This window comes from Cryptomeria japonica, chromosome 1, assembly GCF_030272615.1.
Source record: "Cryptomeria japonica chromosome 1, Sugi_1.0, whole genome shotgun sequence".
In the NCBI taxonomy this organism is placed as follows: Eukaryota; Viridiplantae; Streptophyta; class Pinopsida; order Cupressales; family Cupressaceae; genus Cryptomeria; species Cryptomeria japonica.
The window spans coordinates 1,558,841-1,583,480 of NC_081405.1; the positions used below are offsets into that span (position 1 = coordinate 1,558,841).

At 42.9% G+C, this 24,640-nt stretch overlaps 1 protein-coding gene across 10 annotated transcripts in view; it reads left to right on the forward strand.

Annotated features, from left to right (window-relative positions):
- Positions 1–24,640, forward strand: part of LOC131036686 (uncharacterized) — a 176,255-nt gene that overhangs the window by 108,162 nt on the left and 43,453 nt on the right. For all 10 annotated transcript variants that reach the window (XR_009104131.2, XM_057968643.2, XM_057968644.2 and 7 more), the window contains 2 exons: positions 19,845–19,966; positions 20,134–20,203. Coding sequence is in view for 9 of the 10 variants with exons in the window: in XM_057968643.2 (XP_057824626.2) it covers positions 19,845–19,966; positions 20,134–20,203 (192 nt within the window). In the remaining variant the exon portion in view is untranslated. The remainder of the gene's footprint in view (positions 1–19,844; positions 19,967–20,133; positions 20,204–24,640) is intronic.

Genomic DNA, 24,640 nt, shown 5'->3' on the forward strand with positions numbered 1-24,640 from the left:
ACTATTGAGCAAGTTGTTGATTTGAACTTGGTGGATATTCCACAAGGGATGATTGACGATGGGGACGTACTTGATCCTAAATATATTTCACGAAGGGTTGAGGAAGCTCCACTTCCTTTAATCCAATGCTCTTACAAGGAGTGCATATCCATTCTTGAGAGATTTTAGCTTATCTTGGCTAACACCAAGGCTTGGCTGAAAAGTAATGTTGTTAGACTCATAAAAATCAAGATTGGAAAAGAAGATGATTCTATGGGGCCTCTTGGACGTAAGTCTGAGATTCAGGTTGACAACAAGGAAGGCGCATCATCTTCGGGCACAAGGATCAAATTGTGAGTTAATCGAGCAGTAGTGCTTCCTCCTGAGGAGGGGACAGTTTGTGGGAAGGAAAAGTCACGGTTCCATGTTTAGGTGATTGATCTTGATAATCCAGAAGAAGGGCAGCAATCTGATGATGCTCCTAAGTCTCTAGCTTCAGACTCACCTCATGAGATCCCTTCCTCAGTTTTCATTGAGATGCCCCTTTTTCCTCCTGACTTGATTGTGGAGGAATCTCCTCAGAATGCCATTCCTATTTCAGCATACGAGCCGCCTCCTAATCATCAACAAGAGAGCGTGTTGGAAGTTCTGTAAGATACCCCTGCATGTATCCAGTTGCTAGAGATTGATACCTCCACTTCTGGTTTTGAAGAATTTATGAGGCAATCTTCATGCCCATTGGCTGTTGAGCAAACCGTGGTCGCCATCCAAACAAATATTCCTCCCAGGATGACCATGGTTATTCAAGCAGAAACAACTTCTCCTTTGCCTATAGCTCCTATTGAAGGAGAGTTGATGGCTTTACCTCCATGGCTTAGTTCTTTTACTCCAAAAAGGAAGAAGCAAGAAATCTCACTTGATGCCTTTGATTATCGACAACTTAAATAGTCTAGATCCAAGGTTGCTAAAAAGGCCAAGACTATCTCCAGAGTAACTGTTGACAACAACAAGATGAAGGTAGCTGAAATTGTTGAACCCATTGTAGATAAGCCACTTGAAGAAATTAGCTGCTGATTACAAAATTACAAGGATAGAATTGGGTAAGCAAACGCATGAGGTGATTAAACATGATGCTCTATTTTCTATAGCTTCACTAGTACAACGGTGTGATGAACTTCTAGCGAAGAGAGACAAGCTAGAAGAGGAAAACTGACAACTTGTGGCAGTTGTTCATAAAATTACAAAACCTGTTGCTAAAGGGAGTAATCCCACAAGTTCTTCCGGTTCCCAAGAATCAATTCGTTGAGTTGAAAGGGCTACTCAAAAAGTACAAGCATTGGATTCTTGGGTTGATCAACTTAATGATCTATGTGCACAAGTGATGAAAGCCATTTTTCAGATGATGTCTAAGTTGGAAACCATTGAAGAGAAACTGGATCAGACTTACGATACTTTCAAAAAGAATATGGAAAGTGTTGAAGATAGTTTGACAATTTGGCATACCATGCCCCAACAACAGTTGAGTGTTCTATAGGAGCATGCCATCATCTCTTCCAGGGTCATGTACTTGGAATTTGAAGAGCTTCTGGAAAATAAGGCCTTTGTTCTTAAATTCCTCATTGAGGAGATTGGTGATGCAATGAGATTACGGGGTGAAGTTTTTCAAGATATTGTCTCTCATTGTGAAAAGGCCTCTTGCAACATAATAAGTTAGGATGGAGAGCTAATACTAGAAGAAGAAGTTCTTGCAGATTTGTAGATAAGGATTCGTAATGAATGGAGGAGCGACCAATTCTCAGCTGCTTCAATTCAAATATTGATAAAACATCAAATCTTTTTGCATGAAATTCAGTCCATCTTGGAGAAAAACAACTCTGTGCTCCTCCGATGCCATGATACCATTGTGAAGACCGTGGTTGTTGCCAAAAACACCCATGATTTGGATGCCGATGAACTACAAATGATCATCCAGAAGTTTGAAGGATTCATGTCTTCACGTGCTACAACTTTAAGTGTTTTTCAACACTTAGTTGTATTTTTCCACATTTGTAATGTTTAGTTGTAATCTTTTCTTTTGACAAATTACATGTAAAAGTCTTTTTGTAAAATGCAAGTAAAGTAATTACTTACTTGCACTTTTGTAATTACATGTAAGGCAACTACAAGTTGTGTTCAGTTAGGACTGTAGTTGGAATAAGTCTTAGTTAGTTATTGAAGTTTTAGTTAGTTATTGAATAAGTTTTGGTGATTGAGAGAATCTCTCAAGTTAGTTAGGATCCTCCCACCGTTTCTCAAGGCTCCTCTTCCATAAATACTTGAGGGGGTCTATTGTAATTTTTATTTTTTTGGAAAGCAAGCAAAAACTCTGCCAAATTTACAGCAAAGAAGTCTTTGAGCTTTCATGTTTGAATTCAAGAATTGAAAGGAATAGAAGGAAATTGCTCAAGCTTTGAGTCTTTGTGCTACATACTTGAGTTTGTGTTCTATATTATCTTTCTTGCAAGTGTTTGTTAAAGAGCTTAATCACATTTGATTTGCAGTCTTTGTGCTACAAGTATTTGAGGTTAATATAGATTAAAATGAGTATTCTGTTGAGAGAAGCTGTAAGTCTTTGTGCTTTCACTTGTTCTTAAGAGAATTTAGGAGCAGATTTTGTGAGAAATAGTTGCGAGTCTTTGAGCTTATACTACTTCCCATTGTTTTAAGTAGAAAAGAAAAAGATATTCCAGTCTTTGAGCTGTTATAATTTGTTCTTGATAGCATTAGTATAGAAAAGGGTAGATAGGACTTCACATAATCAAGTCTTTGAGCTTGATATTGCTGTCCCGTCCCAAAGGAAGTGACGGAAGTCTTTGAGCTTTCAGGAAATTTCATTTCTTTTCTCTCATTTCATTTCGAAAGTTGTTACTGCTGTTTTATATCAAATCGCTATCACTTTTCTGTGAAGAGAAAAGGATATTGTCTTTCTTGAAAAAAGAAGAAGGATTGCTGTTCCATCCTATTTTATTTTCAAAGTTGTAGTTAGATAGGGGGAGCCTTCCCTTAATTATGAGAGTTTTACTCACACACTGTGGTTGAAACCACAATTTTGTATATTTCCCCAAGTGTACAAAATTTTCAACCAATAGTACTAGCCGATCTTCTCGTACCATGACGGTAGTACTGCAATCTGGAACAAGTGTGCATCTTGAAAGTCCTTGTTCACCCCTTCGGCGGACTCTCTTGACTTGATCCTTGACAGTTGATCGGCTATCACATGGGACTTCCCTAGCTGCACAATAATGGTAAGGTGGATTCTTGCAAGGGCAACACCCATATATTTACCTGACCTTGGATGATCGATTTATTTACCAAGTACATTAGTGCCTGATGGTCCACCTAAAACGTGAACGGAGTAGCCAACAGGTAGTGGCGAAACTTTTGTACTGCGTACACCATCTCGAGTGCCTCCCTCTCCGTTGTGCTGTAGTTTCGTTCGACCTTTGACAAAAGTCGGCTGGTGAAAAAAACGGGGTGATCTAGTCCTTGCATGCCTACTTGTGCAAGGGTAGCACCAATGGCGAAGTTGGAGGCATCGACATGTACGTGAAACTCTTTATTCCAATCCGGGCACACTAGTATCAGTGCACTCACCAATTGATCTTTCAATTCCTTGAAGGCTCCTTCCTGCTCCGTACCCCATACGAACGACTCTCCCTTGCTTTTCAGCTTGTCTAGGGGCCAGGAGACTTGTGCAAAGCCTTCGATAAATCTCCGGTAGTAGCCAACGTGGCCTAAGAATGACTTCACCCCTGTTACATTCATCGTATTCTCCATGTTGATGATCACTCCTGTCTTATCTGGGTTTGTGTTTAGACCTTCTTTACAAACAATGTGGCCAAGGAGCTTTCCCTGCGGTACAAGAAACCTGAACTTCTTCGGGTTAAGAGCTAGCCTAGCTTTTTGACACCTCTCCATACATTCTCCGAGTGCCTTTAGATGGGTGTGTCTTGATCATTGAAAATAGACCAATCATCCAAGCATTCCTTGAAGTTCGCTACGAACATTTTGTCAAAGATGTGTAAAATTATTCTTTGGAAGGTTGCCGGTGCATTACATAGCTTGAAGGGCATGCGATTGTAGGCGTACACCCGCTTTTCCACCACGAATGTGGTCTTTAGCTTATCTTCTTCCATAATACTTATCGGATTGTATCATGAAAATCCATCCAGAAAAGTGTATATCTTGTGCCTAGCTACTTCTTCTAGAACGCTGTCTGTGAATGGGATTGGAAATGGATCTTTGATTGTTACTTCGTTAAGGTATCTGAAGTCTACGCATGTCCTTATCTGATTAGCCTCCTTCTTGAGAGAAATGACTATTGGGGAGACCCAGTCACTTGTTTCCATCTTAAATATGATCCCAGCCTCCAACATTTTGTTCATTTCCTCATTCGCTTTGGTCATGTAGTTCTTGTTCATTTTGTATGGTCTTCTCCGTATGGGTTGGGCTCCTCGTATGAGGGATAAGCAATGTACACACAGTTCCGGGGGTACCCCTTTCAAGTCCTTGTAGGTCCAAGCAAAGACGTCCTTGTATTTCAGGAATATCCTGAAGGCCGCCGCCTTTAGTACGGGGTTCCAATCATCCCCTATGAGTATCACTTGTGGGTCCCTGTCCTTGCCTAGATTGACTTTTTTCACATCCTTTTCCTTGTACTTAATGGGTTTGTCTCATTCAAACCGGTGGGCTGCTGTGTCATCCACCCATGCCATCCCTTCTTGGTACCTATCGTATTCTGGGGGAAATGACTGCTCTTCCGTACCGCCACTTTATTCCCCAATCTCGCATATTTGCAGCATGTGGCACTTCGGGTGGAAGACCTTGTAGTCCTCCATTTGCCAATGGAAGAGTTCGGCCAATGAACTAGTTCCATCTTCAGAGCATCCGTCCAGTTCCAACACTCCATCCTCGTTGGATTCCCTTCCTCCTCTGTTTCCTTCGGAACCCCACTCCCATCTATTTGAGTCCTCCGAGTCGGAGTCAGATGACACAAGCTCTTCACTGACGGTTTGATTCCTCAAGTCAATCACATACTTATGACCTTCACTCTCAATTGAGAGTGTATTCTTCTTCCAGTTATGATTGGCTCTAGCCATGATCAACTGTGCCCTTCCTAGGAGGGCATTGTATGCTTTTCTCTCTAGTGGAATGACTACGAAGTCTAGAAGGAATTGTTGTGTCCCGATCACCACCTTTTGCGCCATGAGAGTCCCAAGGGGTTTGATGCTGTGCTGATCCGCATCGACAATGTGAAATGTTGGTGGCCAGAGGGTAGGTTTGCCAAGACCTCTTCAAGTTTATTCCGGTAGCACGTTGACTCCAGACCGGCCATCCACAATAGTGTTTGTGAGCTTTTGTCCCATTATCTCCATCTCCACCACGACAGGTTTCTGTCCAATGCTTACTGTGAGGAGCATAGGTTCTATGGCATCTGTACCAGGTTCCTTCATCGGAGCCGTACTAGGTGGTCCTATCGTCGTTCGGTGCTCCTGGTCGACGGTGGTGTCACTGGCTACATTTGCCCGGGCTATCCTCAACTACGACATGGTCTGTAGGAGGTCGGATACCCCTACGGGTATAGTGGTCTGTAACATCTGCTTAATGATAGTTTTTTCGGGTCCCTACCGAAGTGGGGTACTGGTAGCCGGATGTGAGGCCCTCCGTTCTTCTGCCATTGCACGTTCAATGTTTGCCCTGGCTTCTTGGAGTCTTTCCTTCTCCGTGCGAGGGTTAGGATACATGGCTTTCTTGTTTTGCAATCTTGTGATTGCCGGTACACCTTCCTTCGGTTCTTCTATCTCCAACATATTCACCCCTTTTTGCTTTGGACACTTTGTGTCCTTGTGATTCCCTGGACCGTACCATTTGCACAACAAACTCCCTGCGTCATCTCCATTTTGACACTCCCACGCAAAGTGATCCTATTCTACTCCTTGGTGTGTTTTTGTTGAACCTGTTGTTACCTCGTCGGTTGTTTCGGTACCCTCTAGGAGAGGCGTCAGAGTTTTCTGCCGGCTTCAGAGGTATCGCTGGCCGTGTGACTTGGTCGGCTTGGGCGTAGAGCACTTGTGTGCTCCGTGCTTTCAAGTTGTACGGGCAGTCCTTAATGGAATGTCCCATCACTTGGTAGATGTCACATAAGGCTGTTCGAGGGCAACTTCCCTTAGTGTGCCTTTCTGTCTTACAGTCGGTGCATCATAGTTCCTTCCCTCCGTTGTCATTTTCTTTGTCAGCCTTTAGTTCTTTCATCATCCTGATCATATCCTTTCAGAGTGCTTGTACGGTCTTGGATTCCTCGTCGCTGTCTTCATCTGTACTATCACCATCGCTCACCCGACACTTCCCTCGGGATGTCTTATTTTCACTCTCAATATCCATCGCGCGGCTGTATGCTTCGTCATACGAGGGCAGAGGGTCCAACTTCATCTTTCGTCTGAGAGACAGTACTAGTCCTTCAACAAACCTTCTTTTCTTTAGGCCATCGGCCGATTGGTTCTCCGTTTTGTTGAGTAGTTCCCTCAACCTTCTGTTATAGGCCCGCACACTTTCACTTTTTCCCTGCTTGGTATTGTAAATTTCTGCCACTATTTCATTGTCATCCCGTAGGAGTTTTAACTCCTCTTGGAAAGCCTTCTTCAGAATGTTCCATGATGTTTTATACTGGTCATCCAGGTCCGTATACCAGTCAATTGCTATTCCTCGCAAGGTGGCCAGAAATGCCTTCAACCACTAATCCTAGTCGTCTTGGCCATTTGCCTCCCAAATGGTCACGCATGTCTTACAATGTCGTACGGGATCCTCCGACTTGTCGCCCATGAATTTTGGAAGCTTTTGTTTCTCTGGAGTGTGTGCCATTGTTTTCGTCTGGAGGGTTTTATGTAGCGCTTGGAAGTTATTATATGCTCGGAAGGTATTATGTGTCTGGAAGTGTCATGTCCCCTCCCTGATCGTTATATATATCCTAAATGAGGCAAGTATTACTATTAATTAATATAATGATTAACAACGAATGATTATTTGAAATTTATTTATTTATTAAATAATTATTTAATATATATTAATATTTATTCTTGAAATGTGATAAAGTCAATTATTAAAATGATGTTAATATATTAAATAATGTTAATATATTAAAAGAGGAAATGAATTATTAAATAATATTAATATATTAAATAACTTAAATATAAGAAATAAACTATTAGAAAATGTTAATATATTTAAATATATTAAATAAGGGAAATATGAATTATTAAATAAATATATTTAATTACTACATGGAACGAGGTTTAATAAGTGACGGCATGTTACGGGAGTTAAACACCAACTTCCACGAGTTTCCTCCTCCCCCCCCCGCGATAAGTGATGGGACGGGAGTCGCAGCCTAGGCTACGACTACCGCCACACCCCTTCCCTCATAAAGGAAGTGGTGGGACGAGAGTCGCAGCCTGGGCTGCGACTACCGTCACACCCCTTCCCATGGAAGGGACCCCGTAGAGGGACACGACCATCCCCCTCCACGGGTATATAACAAGGCAACCGCAGAGACAGTAAGGGGGGACAAAAAATAGGAAAAAGATAGAAACTACAGCTGCGTCAACAGAGGCAAGAGAAAAGGCAAAAAGATAGCAGTGACGCCACAGGTGCGTATATGTGTGTGCCACACACACACATATAAATATATTTGTAGTTTTGGTAGATCTATCACTATTATTATAATGTATGTTACAAAATTATGTCATTATTATTATAATGTGTATGCTACAGAATTATGTCATTATTATAATGTGTATGTTACAGAATTATATTATAATTTAAATGATAATGATAATATTAATTATAATGATGTTACAAAAGTAGGTAGAGGCTGACATAATGATAATTTAAATGATATTGATAATATGAAATGTTGGATATCAATGAATGACAATAATGTGATTATATGATGGAGGCTATTGGGAGGAAATCCCCATAGTCTAATTCAGGGATTAAATGATAATCCCTGGTATGCAGTATATACTGAGTATCTATATGCATATATGTTATGGCTTGGGTGACAAAGGTTCATCCAAGAAGAGACGGATCTGGCCGGTCCTCTTTGGTAGACTTGGATGATGAGATGCATTATCCAAGGCAAGGAATTGATCATATATGATGGTCTTCCTTAGTAGGCTTGGATGTAAGACATTACATCCAAGCCAGGAATCGAATTATCCTTAGATTTCCTGGTATGGCTTGGAACCAAGATGGGTTCCAAGAAGGTGAGCATTACATTTGCCTAAGGACATGTCCCAGTGCTGCACTCGTATCCTTTTTATTAAATAAGAATTGAGATTGGTTTTAATTAAATAATTAAAGTTTAATTGCAAATTAGATTAGTTAAATGTATATTTGTTGCATTCTAACAGTCTATTTAGCGGGACAGTGATCTCTAACTAGTAGGGACATTACAGGAAGGTACCGTACGCGTTTGACCTAGTTGGACCCCTGTCTTCAGGGCTTTGGTCACCCTCGCTCCTACAGTCCCTCCTTCCTAGGGTTTCTGGGTCTGACCCTTCTAATTTGGTTTCCTCTAACAAGGACAAATTCCTGATGTCGGATAATGTCGTTTCAAAAATATTGGCGATCTCTTCGTGCAGATCCCATATCGCCTCCTCTCCTTGTTCAGAATACTTTGACGAGCTTCTTTGCGACTTGGCTCCAGAGTCTTCTTCACTTGACGTCGAGTGTGGGGCCTTGTCGACAAGATCTTCGTTCGGTACATTTGGAAGTGGCAGGTTCGTGGCAACCTCCTCCAACTCCTTCCACGTACACGGTCTTTGTCTCTTCCGACTACGACTCCGACTCACACTCCAACTTCTGCTATGTTCCTCAGGGCTCTTTGAGTCAACAACTTCCCTTAGCCATCGTCTCCGCTCGGCCTGTTCTTTTATGCAAAGGGATCTCCATATGGTTCCCTCATCCACTCCTTCGGTGGTAGTGGTACGTTTGTCTTTGTTTGGCCGTAGGGGCGTTAAGTGCCTGGGGTACGACGTCAGCTTGTCTCCCTTTCCTCTTCCTCCCTACGGTTCCGCTCTTCGTTCTTTTGGAGTACTTGTTGCCGACGGAGTTCCCGTGCAGTTTCATCTCTTCGGTCTTGGAGTGCAATCGGATTTCTGGTGAGCAAACTTGGAATACTTCCGAGCAAATGAAAGACAAGAGTGCTGACGTTGAGTTCACCATGTACCGTGCCTTCAGAGACGGCTCTCTCCTGAGCCTCTTGTTGATGTGTCTGAATTCGCATTGCTGCAAACTCCATACGGCCAACACAGAATAGAATAGCCAACTGATTATCCTACTGTCTCTTGAGATAAGGGAGTCTCTAATGCTGTTTTCTGAGTTTGATCAAAGGAGACTACCTCAAGGTTTCTTTTGTCAGGTCTTGACTGCGGGATTTTTTCAGTGGCTTGATGTGTTTATGCTGGAAACACAAGGGGGACTTACGTTGAACTGGCAATTTGTAGATAAGTTCCTTGGAACTTTTACGATCTTTCTATCGGATGATTTCGGTTAATTTGATACTGTTTTGATAGGACTGCAGATTTTTTGAATAAAAAATGGAAAAAGGAGGGAAGGAAAGAGAGGGAGAGAAAGACATGAACTGTAAATTCTAACTAAGATAGCAAATTCAGTCAAGCAGACAGATACCTCCAGGAAACTAGATTAAACATCACTAGCTACTTAAACACAATGTTTGCATAAATCCAGTGCAATCTTCGAAGGAGAAACTAGATTTTCATATTATCAAGTACGATATTAGAACTTCTACATTCATAGTATGTATTTGATAACCGAACTAAGCATGAAAAGGTTCAGATTAACCATGCGGAGAGAAAGGCAATCAGTCGTTCCCTAATGGTGTGGACTATAAGGATTCTATCAGATGCTTGATTGAAAAATGCTATGTAAAATAAATAGACATAATTGAAAGATTTCTAAATTAAGTGAAGAAGGAGACCATGCACTCACAAGGAAACTTGAAAATAGTCTTAATTCTTTGCATTAATTCCTGTAAATTTCTCCAGAGCTTTCACAACAATCCAAGATTTTCTTACAAAAAGAGGGAAAACCAGTCCCTTAAATAGGCTTCAAAAAGGATGAATGGCCTAGATTTAATCTAAACAAGTGGCCTAGATTCATCCATAAAGCATGGCTGCCCATACCCATAAATGGGAGGCAAATATCAACAACTACCCCAAAATGGGCAATAACTACCCAAAAAGGGATAATTACAACAATTTGAAATAATCCAAAAAGGTGCATCAAATAAAGCTTTACATTTGTTGACCAAAAGTCAACTGTCACCCTTTTGTGCAAAAGTGCACTTTTAAGATTTGGAGGGAAAAAAACACTTTTGAGAAATTGTTTTCTCTATTTCGGTCTCACACTCCTTTTCTAGAAATTGATCTTCGCCATGCAAGTATTCTCGCCATAAATCACGACCTGCTGCTCATTCCTCGCGAATGTATTCCTGGAACTTGATACACAACTGGAAGAGCAGACTGAATGGAGGCATGGGAGGATGGCGAATTTTGTATTGCATGCCCTCGAGATACTGGTCCACGTGCTTTAAACCGTCCTTCTAGCTGGAGTGATTATGCTCAAAGCATAATATGTTTGAATGGAACTGACCAGTAAAACTCAAGTCCTTAGCGGAATAGGAAATCTTATCCGTCCTCAATCTTTCTTCCTAGTCCGGCTGGATTGCATTATCGGACAAGTCGTTTATCCATCCCGAAACCATTGATCGGAGGATGGTCTTACCTAGTTCTTGCATGTTTCCCAGAATTGCTTCACATGCGTCACTTTCTTTGTCAATAATTTCTTTGGTGTCGTTCTTCATGGTGATGGTCCAGTACCATTCCTTGAGAACACTGATGCTATGAGGATCCAGGATGGCAGACAATGTGGGAATTTGCGCGTGTCTAGAAAAGAGCTCTCATGAGGGGAAGGGTAGTGGCTGCCACTTCGTGCATATGAAGGGATTCCTTCTTTACCTCCAATAACTTGACTAGAGTGAGCTCTTGATGAAGGGCCATTTCTTTCACCTCCTTAAGGATTTGCTCTCCCTTTTTCTTGATGTCTTGCATCCATTCATTGACGGCCTTTGCGGTATCCCGAACTCCTTCAAATTCAGTTGTGGTCCTTTGCGCCAACGCTGTCAGGGGAATATGGGATTTAGAGGGATTGTGCAATGGCCTTAGGAGCTGATCGATGTATCCTTCGGCTTGCTCAGCATGGGCCCGATACTTGTCCTTTTCCGCTGTGATCTCTTCGAGCTGCCTGAGTATATTCTGCACTGAATCCTTGAATTCTTCTTTTTCTTGCTCTTTGGTAGCTCGTCCGATGGGGACGGTTGTGATGCTATAATCTGCTAGTGTTGTTTGATCTGCTGGCTTGTCTACGGGCGGGGTGGCAATATGAAGAGTGCGGTTCCCTTGTTCGTCTTTGGTCATTCTAGAATATGCCCTGGGCTTTTTCTTCCCCTTAGCTTTTGCTTGATCTATACGTGAGAAGATATCCTCTAGGTCAATGGGTGGTTTGGTGGCGGCCTTGCGCTGGGCTCTGGCAATCAGCCACTCTGGAGGCACTGTTTGGGTTGATGATAAGGTCATGTCAGCATTCTGCTCTCTAACGTTCTCAACCGACTGACCATAGATTCACAGCTGCCCTGCCAACGGAGGAGTGAAAGAGGTGTGAAGCTCTTTGCTTGCAGCTGAATTCTCCCCTATTTCGCTGAACAACTGCCTGACATCTTCATGTGAAGGTCGTTCTTCAGCTCTTTCAAGCTCATGAGTCTCATCTACCCTTTGTTCTCCCTCGACGGTAGAGTCATCTTTGGTTGTATGGTGGAGCAGCAACTCGTGATGGCTCTGTTGAGTAGGTTCATGCACTTTGACCCCCTGGGTGGATGGAATTCCTCCTTCTATTTGGTTACCCAGTTCGGTCAATTCGAGGGCTCTTAGCTTGGTGTCTAGGACATCGGGCGCAAGAGGATCATTGGCTTCAAAGGCATCGATGTCGCTCTAGGAAGGCGGAGCAGGTATACAATCCAATTCTACAGCATCGTCGGACGAACTGGGATCTTTTGAAGATGAAGTGACCTCTGGCCTCTTTATAGGAATCTTTTCCCTTCTTGTTCTTTTGGACGTCCGAGTCCCTCTACAAGCCTTAGCCTTCTTTCTTTTCTCTGGTTTCTCAGTTCCTTCCCGGGGTGCACTAGATGTTCCTTCGTCTTCTGAAGACTGAGAATCAAGGCTGCCCATTAAATGGTAAGTGAATTGGACTCCCTCATGGATTAGCCTCTCGATCTGTTGATGTAACCACTGATCTGTGTACCTTGCTGGGGCTGCCATGACTGCCTCGAAATCGGTGATTGGGTCCTGGGACCAATCAACGCTTGGCAAGAGATGCCTTACTGCTTCAAATTCTCTGACTTGGAGGCAATTTCCTGAGTCCGTGAGCTGATTTGGGACTCGACGGTATTCAAAGAGTCGCATCTGCTGCACACTCAGTCTAGAATATTTCCATCACTTGACCTCGTAGTAATCAGAGCAATTCTTCCAATAGTCTTCAATTGACTCCTTTGCTCTGTACCTTCGACCATAGGCTCTTTTTGCCAGATTATCATGATCGAAGTATTTTCTTTGAAAATGGTCTTGTAGGCCATAAGAGGCTAGCTCTGCAAGGGACTCCTCTACTAGGGTGGGGGTCTTTAAGTGGACATCATGGTTGCCTATGATCATAGGAAATGTAAATCTAGCTTGCTTGCTTTCTCGGAGTAAGATGTCGGCCGGGCGTGACTGCCTTGCAACCTCCATAAGAATTACTTTGTCGGTTGGATACCGTGGAAGTCGGAGGGGAGCACCATCGAAGCCAGGTATTCGGATGTAGGAAAACCTTGGGAACTGAATGAACCAGGCTCCATACCTCTGCACTAAAGTAGTAGCTTGCTACGAGAGCCTTATGTGTAACCCTCCTTGCATTAGCCTGACCAGGCGCATTGTGAAGGCGTCATTGACGCGTTCATACTGACCAATTGCATAAGCCGGGCTGTTCTTTTCCCTCCGAGCTATATCTTGGTAGTGCAGCTGAAGGTAACAATCATAGACTTTCACCTGACTGTGCCCATTCCTGATTTCACCTTTCATTATCAATCCTGGCAGTGGCTGGTTCTTGGCGAACATATAGACCAAATAAGAGGTCATGGTGAAGTACTTCTTAGTTTCGAGCTCAATCAGCTGAGTGTGGATGTTATCGCTTATGATCTGGGCCCAGTCAAACTTAGACTTTCCGGCGAAGACCTGCTCTGTAAAATAGAACATCCACTCTTCAAAGTAACTGGACTTAGGAAGTCCCATGACTCGGCTGAGTAAGGTGACCATATCCCCATGTTCATTATGAAAGTCACTCTTGGGGGTCTTTTTCACAATTCTGGCACTTGAAGGCCTTTTCTCCTTGAATCATTCTTCGTTGATCAATGCCTTGCATTGGGCCGGATTCATATCATATGCCCCTTGTGCTTCGTCTATGGTTGTAGCTGTGGGATTGTTCGGAAAGGGGATGTCAAATGCATCACCAATAGCCTCAGGGGAGAAGTCGGCGATAGTCATATTCTCCAGGGGCACTAGTCTGGAATTTGGTTCATAATGCCGGGCAGCCTCCACTACTAATTCATAGTTCTGTATTGCTGGAGGAAAACCTGCCGCTTGGGCGATGCCACTTTCCACCATCTGCCTAGGCCTGCCATATGCGTTGGGTGAGAAGACCCGATTTCTGAAGTCCTGAATATCGATATGGCCAAGGTCGGTATCACCAATGTTTTCCCAGAGGCTCTGAACCTTCGACTCCCTCAATCCTCCCCTTTGATACTGATACTTCATCCTTTCAACCTTACGCAAGATATCTGATTTGGATGCTCGTGAGGTTTCGGTTGCAGTGGGCGTTTTTGATGATTCCACCGCCGATTTAGGCATTTATCCTGCACAGCTGGATGCGGATTACGAGGTGATACAAGAAAAGTAATGCGGGTTAGATAGCAAAATGTTCCAGCATGCCGGGATTAATTTAAAGTTTAGTTTGGACATGGAGCAATATTTCTAGCTAAGAGCTTGATCAATTTGAAACCGGCATATTCATGAAGATTTTTGACTGTGCATTTATACTTATCATTTCTGGATTTTGGATTAATTTTCAATAGAGGCAAAGCATGGAAATTTTCCTAAGTTTGAAAAGAGATGCAATTTCTGGTGAAGCCTTAGGAGTGAATTCTAAATTTTCGAGTGCTTTGAACAACGTTTTATGAAAAAGAGATGCAAATTTCAAGAACTCAAGCATTGTGATCAAATTTCACGCATTTGTCTATTTGATTTAAGCATTTTTCAAATGATCATACGCGACAAAGCGTACTTACCTGATGGGAGCGGATGGCGAGAGATTACCCGACCTTGTCGCTGTTGCCGGGAATAATCATTATGTTATGTTGTTATATTATGTTTATGTTGTCGTCGGTAATAATGAGTTACGACGATCAGTTAGTTAGCCGACAGGTAGGTAGTTGGAGTCGCGACGGTTGTGTCGTATCCCTTCGGGTATTATATATTGTGTACCTTTTCTTCGAAGTATGATCATGTTAGTCGTGTCAGATTTAATGTTATAAGCACTTATTGTACATGGACTGTGGAATTAATACAGAGGCTGGTTATTTAATATATTTCCATTATGTTCTGTGCATCTACTTTCTGCATTTAACTATTTACCCGAGAGGGCAAACATTTGGCGCCGTTGCTTAGACGAACTCGGGAACGGAAGACATGGATGGCGCACGGACACAATGGGCCTACCCATTGGTGAGATTGACCCAGAGGCCGACGACGCGCAAAGGAAACAATCGTCGTGGGATGCAGAGCGTGATGGCAAGAGGCGAAGGGGAAATTGAACCTTGTAATAATCCTGACACATTGCTGATATAAATTGTGGCCGACAGGCAAAATAAAAAATAAAAATAATAAAAGTTTTTTTTGTGTACATGGCATGTGTTTGTTGTGTATGGAAGTGACTTATGCCCAATAGACTAAATAAGGACAAAAATAAAAAGATACAGAGTGACGAATGGGAAGTGGCACAAACCGCGTTGAATCTCAGACAGCAGATAGAACGAAGGTGTAGGCTAAGGCAGCTTGCCGAGGGATGACCGGCCGAGGGGTTGCCCGAAGGGAACCCAGGAGGTGTCACGGAGGTTGCGGAGGCAGAGATAGACGAAGAGAACTACACTGTCTGCACTGTTGTAGGGCTGCCAGAAGGAGTCACGGAGGGTGCCGAAGGAGAACTCTACAGTTCGCCAGAATACCACCGTAGGGTAAGAAGCCGTGAAGAGTTGGTGGAACAAACAAGGCGAAGTCTAAACCTGATCGACGCTACTAGAGACTTGCTGAAAAATTTGTCCATTTCGGAGGACAATCGGAGGGAGACAACGGAAGGTGACGGTACAACCGAAGGTGCCGAGGGAGCACAAGGGTACCGTATGAGTGGCAATTTGTTCGGTTCGGTGTCAACAACTTTTTCCGGAGGACCCACAAGTGGAGGTTCAGTTGCAGGAGGCAGAGGATTGCCAGGTACAAGCACACAAGGAATTAGAGGAGCGAGACCCAGCGGTGGGATGGCGAGTAAACAAAAATTGCCAAAGTTCACAGGGGAGGGCAAGGAAGACGTCTTACGGCATTGCCGTACATGTGAAACCATTTGGTCCGCCAATGGAGTAACAGACTAGGATGACTGGGTACAGCAGTTCCCAGCCACGTTACGAGGAGTTGCCATAGATTGGTACTCCGATGTGGACAAGCAAAAAGTGGCCACGTGGGCCAATCTACAGAAGGAATTCACGGGGGAGTTTCGGTTGCTCCGTGATGACAATGAAGTTGTAACGGAGATATACAGTACCAAACAAGGTACCAGGGAGACAGTACGGGCATACAGTCGGAGGCTGAAAGAACTCTTGGGTAAAATGGAAAGCCAACCCGCAGATGGATTGAAGAAACGATGGTTTGTTGAAGGGTTGAAATCCTCCCTACGGAGGAAGATGAAAATTGTACCCCCGACGTCATATGACGACGCTTATAATAGGGCGATGGACTTGGAGAGCGAACACAAAACATCAAAGAAGAAGAAAAGTAATAAATCCTCATCTGAGGACGATGACTCTTCACAGGAAAGCAGCAGCGACGACGAGGCTGGCAAACGGGTGCAAGCGCTCCAGAAAGACATGGAGTGAATGAGAAAGGAATTCAAAATAATGAGAAGCACTGGTCGGAACGAAGGGGACATATGGTGCATTGAGTGCAAAGAGGAAGGGCACACAAAGGGTACTTGCCAAAAGAAGGCATTCTGCGAGATTTGCCAAGTGATGGGACACTCCACCAAGGAGTGCCCATACAACATGAAAACCCGAAGTATGCAAATGATCCAGGTGCTATTCACGGAGCAGGCCACAACATCCGCACCAGCGGGTACTAGCCAACATACTAACACAACGGCATCATCTGGAGGATACCGGGACAACAGACGCGGCGGCGGAAGGAATAGCAACAATACGAATAACGGAAGCCGTATCTAGTATGACGCTAAGGGCCGGCCAATTATCCAGTGTAGGGCCTGTAATCAGTGGGGGCACTTCGCCCGTGATTGCACGAAGGAAGCCACCCCTCAGCACCTCTGGCGTTGGTGTGGGCCAGGCGACCATGAGGACGCAAATTGGCCACAGGCAGGGGTTAATCTCCTCAACATTGAGAAGGCTGAGAAGACTGGTGAGAAAGAAGTACTGGCGATCACCTGCGCCCAGACGAAAAAAGCCATTTATCTTGACTCCCGTACGGAGAAGGAGAGATTACGGAAGGCAAAAGCCAATATTGAACGTGAGATGACGACCGAACGACGGGACAACGAGGTGGCGAGTACATCATTCCGTACGGAAGCGGAAAATAACATCATTGAGCAAATCTTGCAGATAGAGGTGCCGATAAAGGTAAAAGACCTTCTAGACTCTATGCCACAATTGAGGACTGCCATCCTTACCAATGTGCAAAGCACCGCATCGTCGAGTGCACCACAGGTAGGGGTTCCCGCCACCGCATCGTCGAGTGCACCATAGGTAGGGGTTCCCGCCACCGCTTCGAAGAGTACACCACAGGTGGAGGTTTTCGTCAGCCCTTCGACTGACCCGATGTTACTAGCCTTGAGCAGTGGTAGACACCCAGCTGTGGTAGAAATGGGTATCTGTGGGACCATTTTGAAGGACACCATTGTGGACGGGGGATCTGGGGTGAATGTACTACCAGAAGAAACATGGAAGCGGCTGAGGAAGCCCACCCTGTGGCCACCCACATTCAACCTGGTGGGAGCGGACCAACACGACATTAAGCCACTCGGCCTGTTGATGGCCCAGCAAGTGACAATTGGTACGCAACCATTCTTGTTAGATTTCGTGGTTATTCCCTCGAAGAAGAAAGGAACCCTGTGGGGAAGGCCGCAGCCTTCAAAATCTTTATTATCCTTCTTCTTATGTATGGGAAGGAGACCGTGGTCCTTGTAGAAATTGTGGTTCCAGGTCTTCGGATGGCTATTGAAAATAGATTGACCACCAACGGGCCCAGATTGAAACCCTACCACGCGAAGCGCGCAGGGAACCTGAGAGGCCGGACAGACACTTGAGAGGATGGAAGGGGACTTGAGAGGCCAGGCAGACGACTCAAGAGGCACAGGACCACAGCAGGTGACTCTCGGGCGAGGAAAACTGAGAAGGATGAAGGGCAATCCCAGAGACAGGGGACTCGAGCAAACGACTCTTTAAGACAACTAAATTAGAAGAAGAAAAAAAAAAAAAAAAAGAGAACGTAAGGTCGTATGACAGGCGACCGTACGGTCAAAAATTTATTAAAAAAATGAAAAAAACCGTACGGTCGTACGACAGCGACCGTACGGTCAATTTTTTTTTATAAAAAAAGAAGGAACGGACCACTGTACGGCGGTGGTAACACCGATGGCGACCACCATGTGGTGGTAACACCGTACGGTAGATGCCATCGTGCGGTGGTCAACCGCACACGCCAACCACGCACCGCCAGCTGCACACGCCGCACTCAAAGCCGCACAGCCGCTCCGTCGTCATGGTCTGTCGTACGGTGGAGGGTAGGCCGCACGAGAAGGTGGCCGCACGATTGGGAAGGGGGCCGCACTATCGAAGGTGCCAATGCTGTTGTTGAAGGCCGGGGTGCTGTTGCAAATTGGTGTTGGCGGCGGGGGTGCTGCCCCTCGACCCCGCCTTGTACTGCGACAGGGAGTGCACCTGGGGCGCTGCCCCAGGACCCCGCGAGGGGCGCTGCCCCTCGACGCTGCTGGGGCGCTACCCCTTGACCTCGCTGGGGGCGTTGCCCCCAGACCCCCAATTTATTTTTGAGCTACAGAATACCACGGGAAGTGTTGTGGTTGTCCGTACTGTGAGAAAGAAGCCTGTAGCTAAGCATTGGCGGGGAAGCCATAAGCTGTAGAGGGAGACGGATTTGGAGGTTGGGAACAAACAGAGTTTGAGGGAAGGCATTGCAGGTCCGCGCAGTTGTATGACACCAGGGAGTTATTCAGTTCAGTTTTTAGCCTTTGGGGAGTATGATGGAGGATTTGAGGTGTCTCCTAGCATTTGTGCCAGCAGATTGTGGCCACCTCCAGGCATGACTGGTACACTTTAAGGAACTCGGAGTATGTCTCGGTTGGACGTGAGGTTGCCGTGGTGGATGCACAGAGGGCTCGGGAGGAGCTGACCACCAGGTTGGAGGCAATAGTCGCGTGAGACTTAGTTCAGCGTACCCAGGAGTTGGATGCCGAGAGAGCAGCACGGTGGCTATTGAGGACAAATTGGCTAGGGAGACAGTATCATTTGAGTAGCAGTTGGTGGAAGCTGAGACTGAAAAACGTGTTTTGCAGACAAGTTTGGGGTAGGCCCAAGAGAACTGTGATGGCAAAGGAAGCAATATTGGTGAAATCCGCACTTGAGCATCAGATGGTAGCAGAAAAGGGTTTTCAGGCGAGGACGTAGCAAGTGTATAAGATCCGGGCCCGACTGGCGTCAGTAGTTCCTGCCATTCATCTCTATTTTGTATTAAGTCGTCGGAGTCGACTTCTTTTCTTGGGGGGGATGATGTTGACGGGAATAATCATTATGTTATGTTGGTATATTATGTTTATGTTGTTGTCGGTAATAATGAGTTACGGCGGTCAGTTAGTTAGCCGACGGGTAGGTAGTTGGAGTTGCGACGGTTGTGTCGCACCCCTTCGGCTGTCATATATTGTACCACCTTCGGGTGTTGGAGGACATGTAATGTTGGCGACACATTATAATATGAACATCTTTTGACATTAATGGCAAGCTTATTCTGGTACTTCTTTTGTATTTGCATTGTGCATTGCTGTTCGATTTCTGTATTCTTCCTGTTTACCCAGTGAGGTAAACATTAATTTATTTGTATTTCTTGTTTGTCTGAAGTTTTAGCCTCGTGCACTTCCTTAATAATTGAAGATTTTTCTTTCTAGTATTCTCTGCCAAACTCTTCTTATAAAACTTCTAAAATTACAAACTGTGAAATTTGTTTACTGGATAAAAAAGGATACCTGGATTCTTGGAAATTAATTTGTTCAATCTTTTTTATAATCTTTCTTAAACAATTTAGTTATTTGCATGTCTGATGCAATCTCCTTATGATTCTTCCTATGTAATGAGTCACTTAATATTGTCATTGCAGGGACAATTCTTTTGGCCACTGAATTCACAATCGCATTTCAAATTTGAAAAATGTTGGCAAGACCTAACAAGCCAAGTTGGTGGTCCAATTATTTCCACCACTATCTCTGTGATGTTTGGAAGGTAGGATATATGTAATTTGAGTTACCATCCCACTTTCTCTATGTTTGGAGGGTACGTAACATGCAATTTAAAGTTAGAATCTCATGTTTTTTAAAGCAATTATGCTTTCTTTAAAAGAGCCTTTTCTACTCATGTTTTTGATACTTGAAAATTCCAAATGCATACAGGCTATTTGAGATTCCAGAGAGTTGCAATGGTTTGGCACGCTTCACATTTGACCAACTATGTGCTTGTCCGGTTTGATTTTAATGCCCCTTGAATGAGATTTGCATTTGAACAAATATATTGTTTCTTTTGTTTGCTTTTGAACTAGACATCACATTATACTTGTGAGAGTTTGTCCTTGAAAATACAGTATGAAATGGAAAAAGAAGACCAGAAATCCTTCAATATTTGCAGTGGTTTGTGAGGAGGATAGTTGAAGCTTATATTGAATTGGAGAAATAAACGAATTTGATGTAGAAACCACTTTTTCTTTTCTTTTCTTTTTTGCCAGGAAATTGCATTTTTCCTTTTATCATGTTGACAGACTGGGTACAAAATGGAAGTAGAACTTAGAAGTAATTAATATTTCTTAAAAAGGAAGAGATGAGTCTACAATGTCAAAATTCTGAACGGCATTTATAGTCCTAGAGGAAACCTGCTGAATAATTGGTAGTCTAAGGTAAATAGAAAGAGCCACAATCTTTACTGAATTCTTATTGTGTGTGTCAGCCAAGAAATTTTTTAAACCAGCGTTTTTTTAGTCATAGGAGTTAGAAGACTCTACCACTTGCTTTCTTCTGTAGAGTATTTCTTCATAGTCTTGAAAAATGTTTCTCAGTGCAGTAGTGACAAAGCTAAAATATTTTATTGTAAGAGAAAACATTTTATTTTAATCAAAGGCAATAAATGTGCATTTGGATCATACTGCTTGTGATTTTAATTGTAAGTAGGAGTTTTTCCAACGAACTGATTTCAATGAAACTGTGTAGTGTAATGACATTCTTTCTAGAGTTTACTATGCTACACTGCATTTCCAAGACAGGGATGGCAGTCTATGGGAACAGTCTTAGGAGACAATAGTGGATGGTAGTGTATATACAGACACATACATGTATGTATGCTTGCACATGTTAGTATTTTAATGTCTTTTCAAGACAATAAAAAAAAAAAACAGTATGTGAGAATAAACCTCTCTTCCAATTGTGAGGCAATTCCCCTGAAATTTAAACTAATCCTAAATATTAAGCTAAAATGATCTTAGTGAAAAAGCTATTGACAACATATATAAATATTGACACTATACGATATCTTCTTTGTGGATTCACAGTAATGAAATGACTACATACCTATGTTTTTGCCTTGGGTATGAACACCAAATAGATAACAATTATGCCTTACAATACTACTGAATTCAGCGTTACAATAAGAGCATTAGCTTGCAGATTACAATAGGAAAATGATATCCAGACACACCAAAATGTTAGGAATCAATACTCTAACAAATAAGAACTATCCAGCATATGAGAGTACTTAAAAAGGTAATTAACCTAGGTCTGATATGAAAAACAACAATCTGAAAATACAGACCAGCAAGACTAGAATTCACCTAAATGCTCATAACTTCATCCCCGTAGCTCCGAATGATGTGAAATCAAATGTAGAGGGGCCTAGGAGACAAGGCGTCCACTCCCAAACCAATAGACGGCTGCAACTCGGATCAAATCATCACTGCACGCTTTCCAATACACTCTCCAGCACGGTACAGCCTACCCAAAAGCGGCGATTGGACTACCAGAGACTTATGAATGATTTTCACGATCAGCTCCATACCAAACAAGAAACTTCAACACTAAAAACAACACTCCAAAAATCAAAAGCATCAAATAACTTCATCTTCCTTATGCTCAATCTGCTCCTCTGAGTGAGAAATAGTCACAATATTCAGCTAGGGGCTATCTTTCAAGCTCAAAATTGAAGGAGACTAGGAGGTAAGCATCCCTCAAAACAAAGTCTGAAATGATTTCAGCAGCACTTCGTTAAGATAAGCAATAGATAGTCTCAAATGAAGGCCAAGGCACTTGTTTATAACCTTCTCCCAAATCGAACCTCCTTTTCCCTCCAATGTGGGACTAAACAATGACATTCAAATTCACTTTAATTTGCATTTCATTTCATCCCTTTATCAACTCGTCCCATTTTGCCTAGACAAGACACACTATCAAAATGCAAATAACACATAATGTGAGCGCCCAACATATAATTGAGAAAATGACTTAAATATAACTTAAGCAATCCCTTTAATAAATCGTCCATATTGTCTTAAGTTATAATCCAACTTTAAACAACATTTTCCAACAAATCGACCCCCTCAAGGTAGCAAATAAACTTCATAAAAATATCAATAAAGTGTGTTATGGCGTCCAAGTTAATAAAGTGAATTATTTCACAAATTAACTTATTTCTTTCTAAGGCGTCCATCATGCCTTATTAATAATTCACTTATAAAATATTTTTCCTCAACCATGAAGTCATGCAACATAAGCTCAGACTTGTCAAAAATAGCTCTAAAAATGTTGAAAGACCAACTGCTCAAACTAACCTGCTGAAAATAGCCATCTAAACTGACCTGCTGAAACCCTGCTAAAAATAGCATTGCTAAAAATAGACCTACTAAAAATAGCACTTACTAAAAATAACATACTGCTAAAAATAGTAAGTGTGTCCAAATGCATTTTTAGTAAGTCCAAAAAAGTCTTTGGATTCGTTTGCATGTCACACCATCGTGAGGCTCTCCAAAAACCTATAAAAATCCAGAAAAATAAGTTGTCCTCGCCCTCACTTACTATAAATAGTAAGTTTGGAAAAGTCCTCAAATTCAGTTGCATGTCACACCATCGCGAAGCTCTCTAAAAACCCATAAGGAATCTAGAATCAGAACTATAAAATTCCAACATGCAAGCCACCAAAACTCCCAAAGCATCCTTCTAGAAAATAAGAAACCCTAATTTCTGCTTCAGATTGATCAATGGGTCTCGAAGTTGGCCAACAGTCCCGAAAACCAACTAGAGCGGAAAAGGGGACATTACATAAATTGAAAGATATTGGTGGCTAGTGAACCAATTTTCAGTCAAAGCAAAATCATAGAATCAATTAATACCAAAATGGATAGTAGTGATATGCAAATTTTGATCAAGTCAAATTGATTAAATATAAGCAAAATTATGTGAATGCCAAAATGGCAGAGTATATCACCTAATTACGACATAGGCCAAGCATGGTGGGTGATATACTAAAAAATAAAGAGGATCCAACAAAAACCGTGTTGACGTGTTTGAAGTTGCATTGCTGCAAACTCCATACGGCCAACACAGAATAGAATAACCAGCTGAGTATCCTATCCTATCTCGAGATAAGGAAGTCCCTAATACTATTTTTTTTATATTTGATCAAAGGGGACAACCTCAAGGTTTCGCTTGTTAGGTCTTGATTGCGGGATTACTCAGTGGTTTGATGTGTTTGGTTGGAAACACAAGGGGACTTACGATTTGCAACAAACTGGTCTGCTGTGATTCTCGAATTACGTAATAAAGAGCAAAAGGAAAGGGTTCAGGAAGCCTAAGGACAAGGATGATAACAGCTGATGCAGTGGGTAGACAGATTTCGATAAACCAGTTCTTGTTTCGCCAGAGATACCCTCACAACTAGACAAAAATGGTGCAAGCTCCAAGGGATGAAGGATTTTTAGACCAGAGACACGTTTTAGGCACCCAATTTTGGCGCAGCCTAAGACGAACACCTGCAGTTGAACTAAGCACAGTTTGGGTTCAGACTAACCATGCATGGTGACCTACAATCAGCAGACCCCCAATGGTATGAACCAGAAATGCATCAAATACCCCTCCACACTTCACCATTAAAATCCTTGCACTCTAAAATTAACCAGCTGAAAGAAACCATACAAACAGACCAAAACAAAGTCAACAAACACCATATTTCAATGTTCATATATTTGCTTCAACTGCCATTACAACAATTTCTGCAGCATCTCTAGGCTATGCCTAAAATCTAACCTATTCTAACTCTAAAATCTAACTATCTAACTGAAATCTCTAACCCTCTAACCCTCTAACAATCTCCAATTATCTAACCCTTTACAAAAGAAAGGCCCCTGCCTTTTATAGATATTACAATTTTGAATCGAAGACTAGGATGGATTGCATCCAAGGTTCCTGATCTCCCTTCTAGAAGCTGGCAGCTTTATCCTATGCCCAATTAATTCTCAGTCATCCATTCAACCACAATTTCAACTACCTGCCACTTTTGGCTTTAATTCAGGTTTATCCGGTCTTCTTGGTGGTTGGGAATAGTTATGCACAAAAATATCTTGCACGGGACCCATAGGCAGTTTACAATAAAGCCGTTTCAGTTTTAAAACTGAATTTCTGGACTTAAATCTAGCTGTGCACTTTCTTGAGAATGCATATTTTGAGTGTTCGTTTGCTTTTTGTCTTTAATCTTGCTGGTGGACTTCAACTCTGTGGTTCAGGTTGTGGTGCGCTTCCCAATGCTTCATCGCTTTGATCCTGCATTGCATCTTTCTCCTCCAGCTTCCAGTGCTTGGCCTTGGATTGTGATCCTTGATTTGTGTTTCAGGTTTTTCTCCTGGTTCTCCAATGACATCCTGCGATC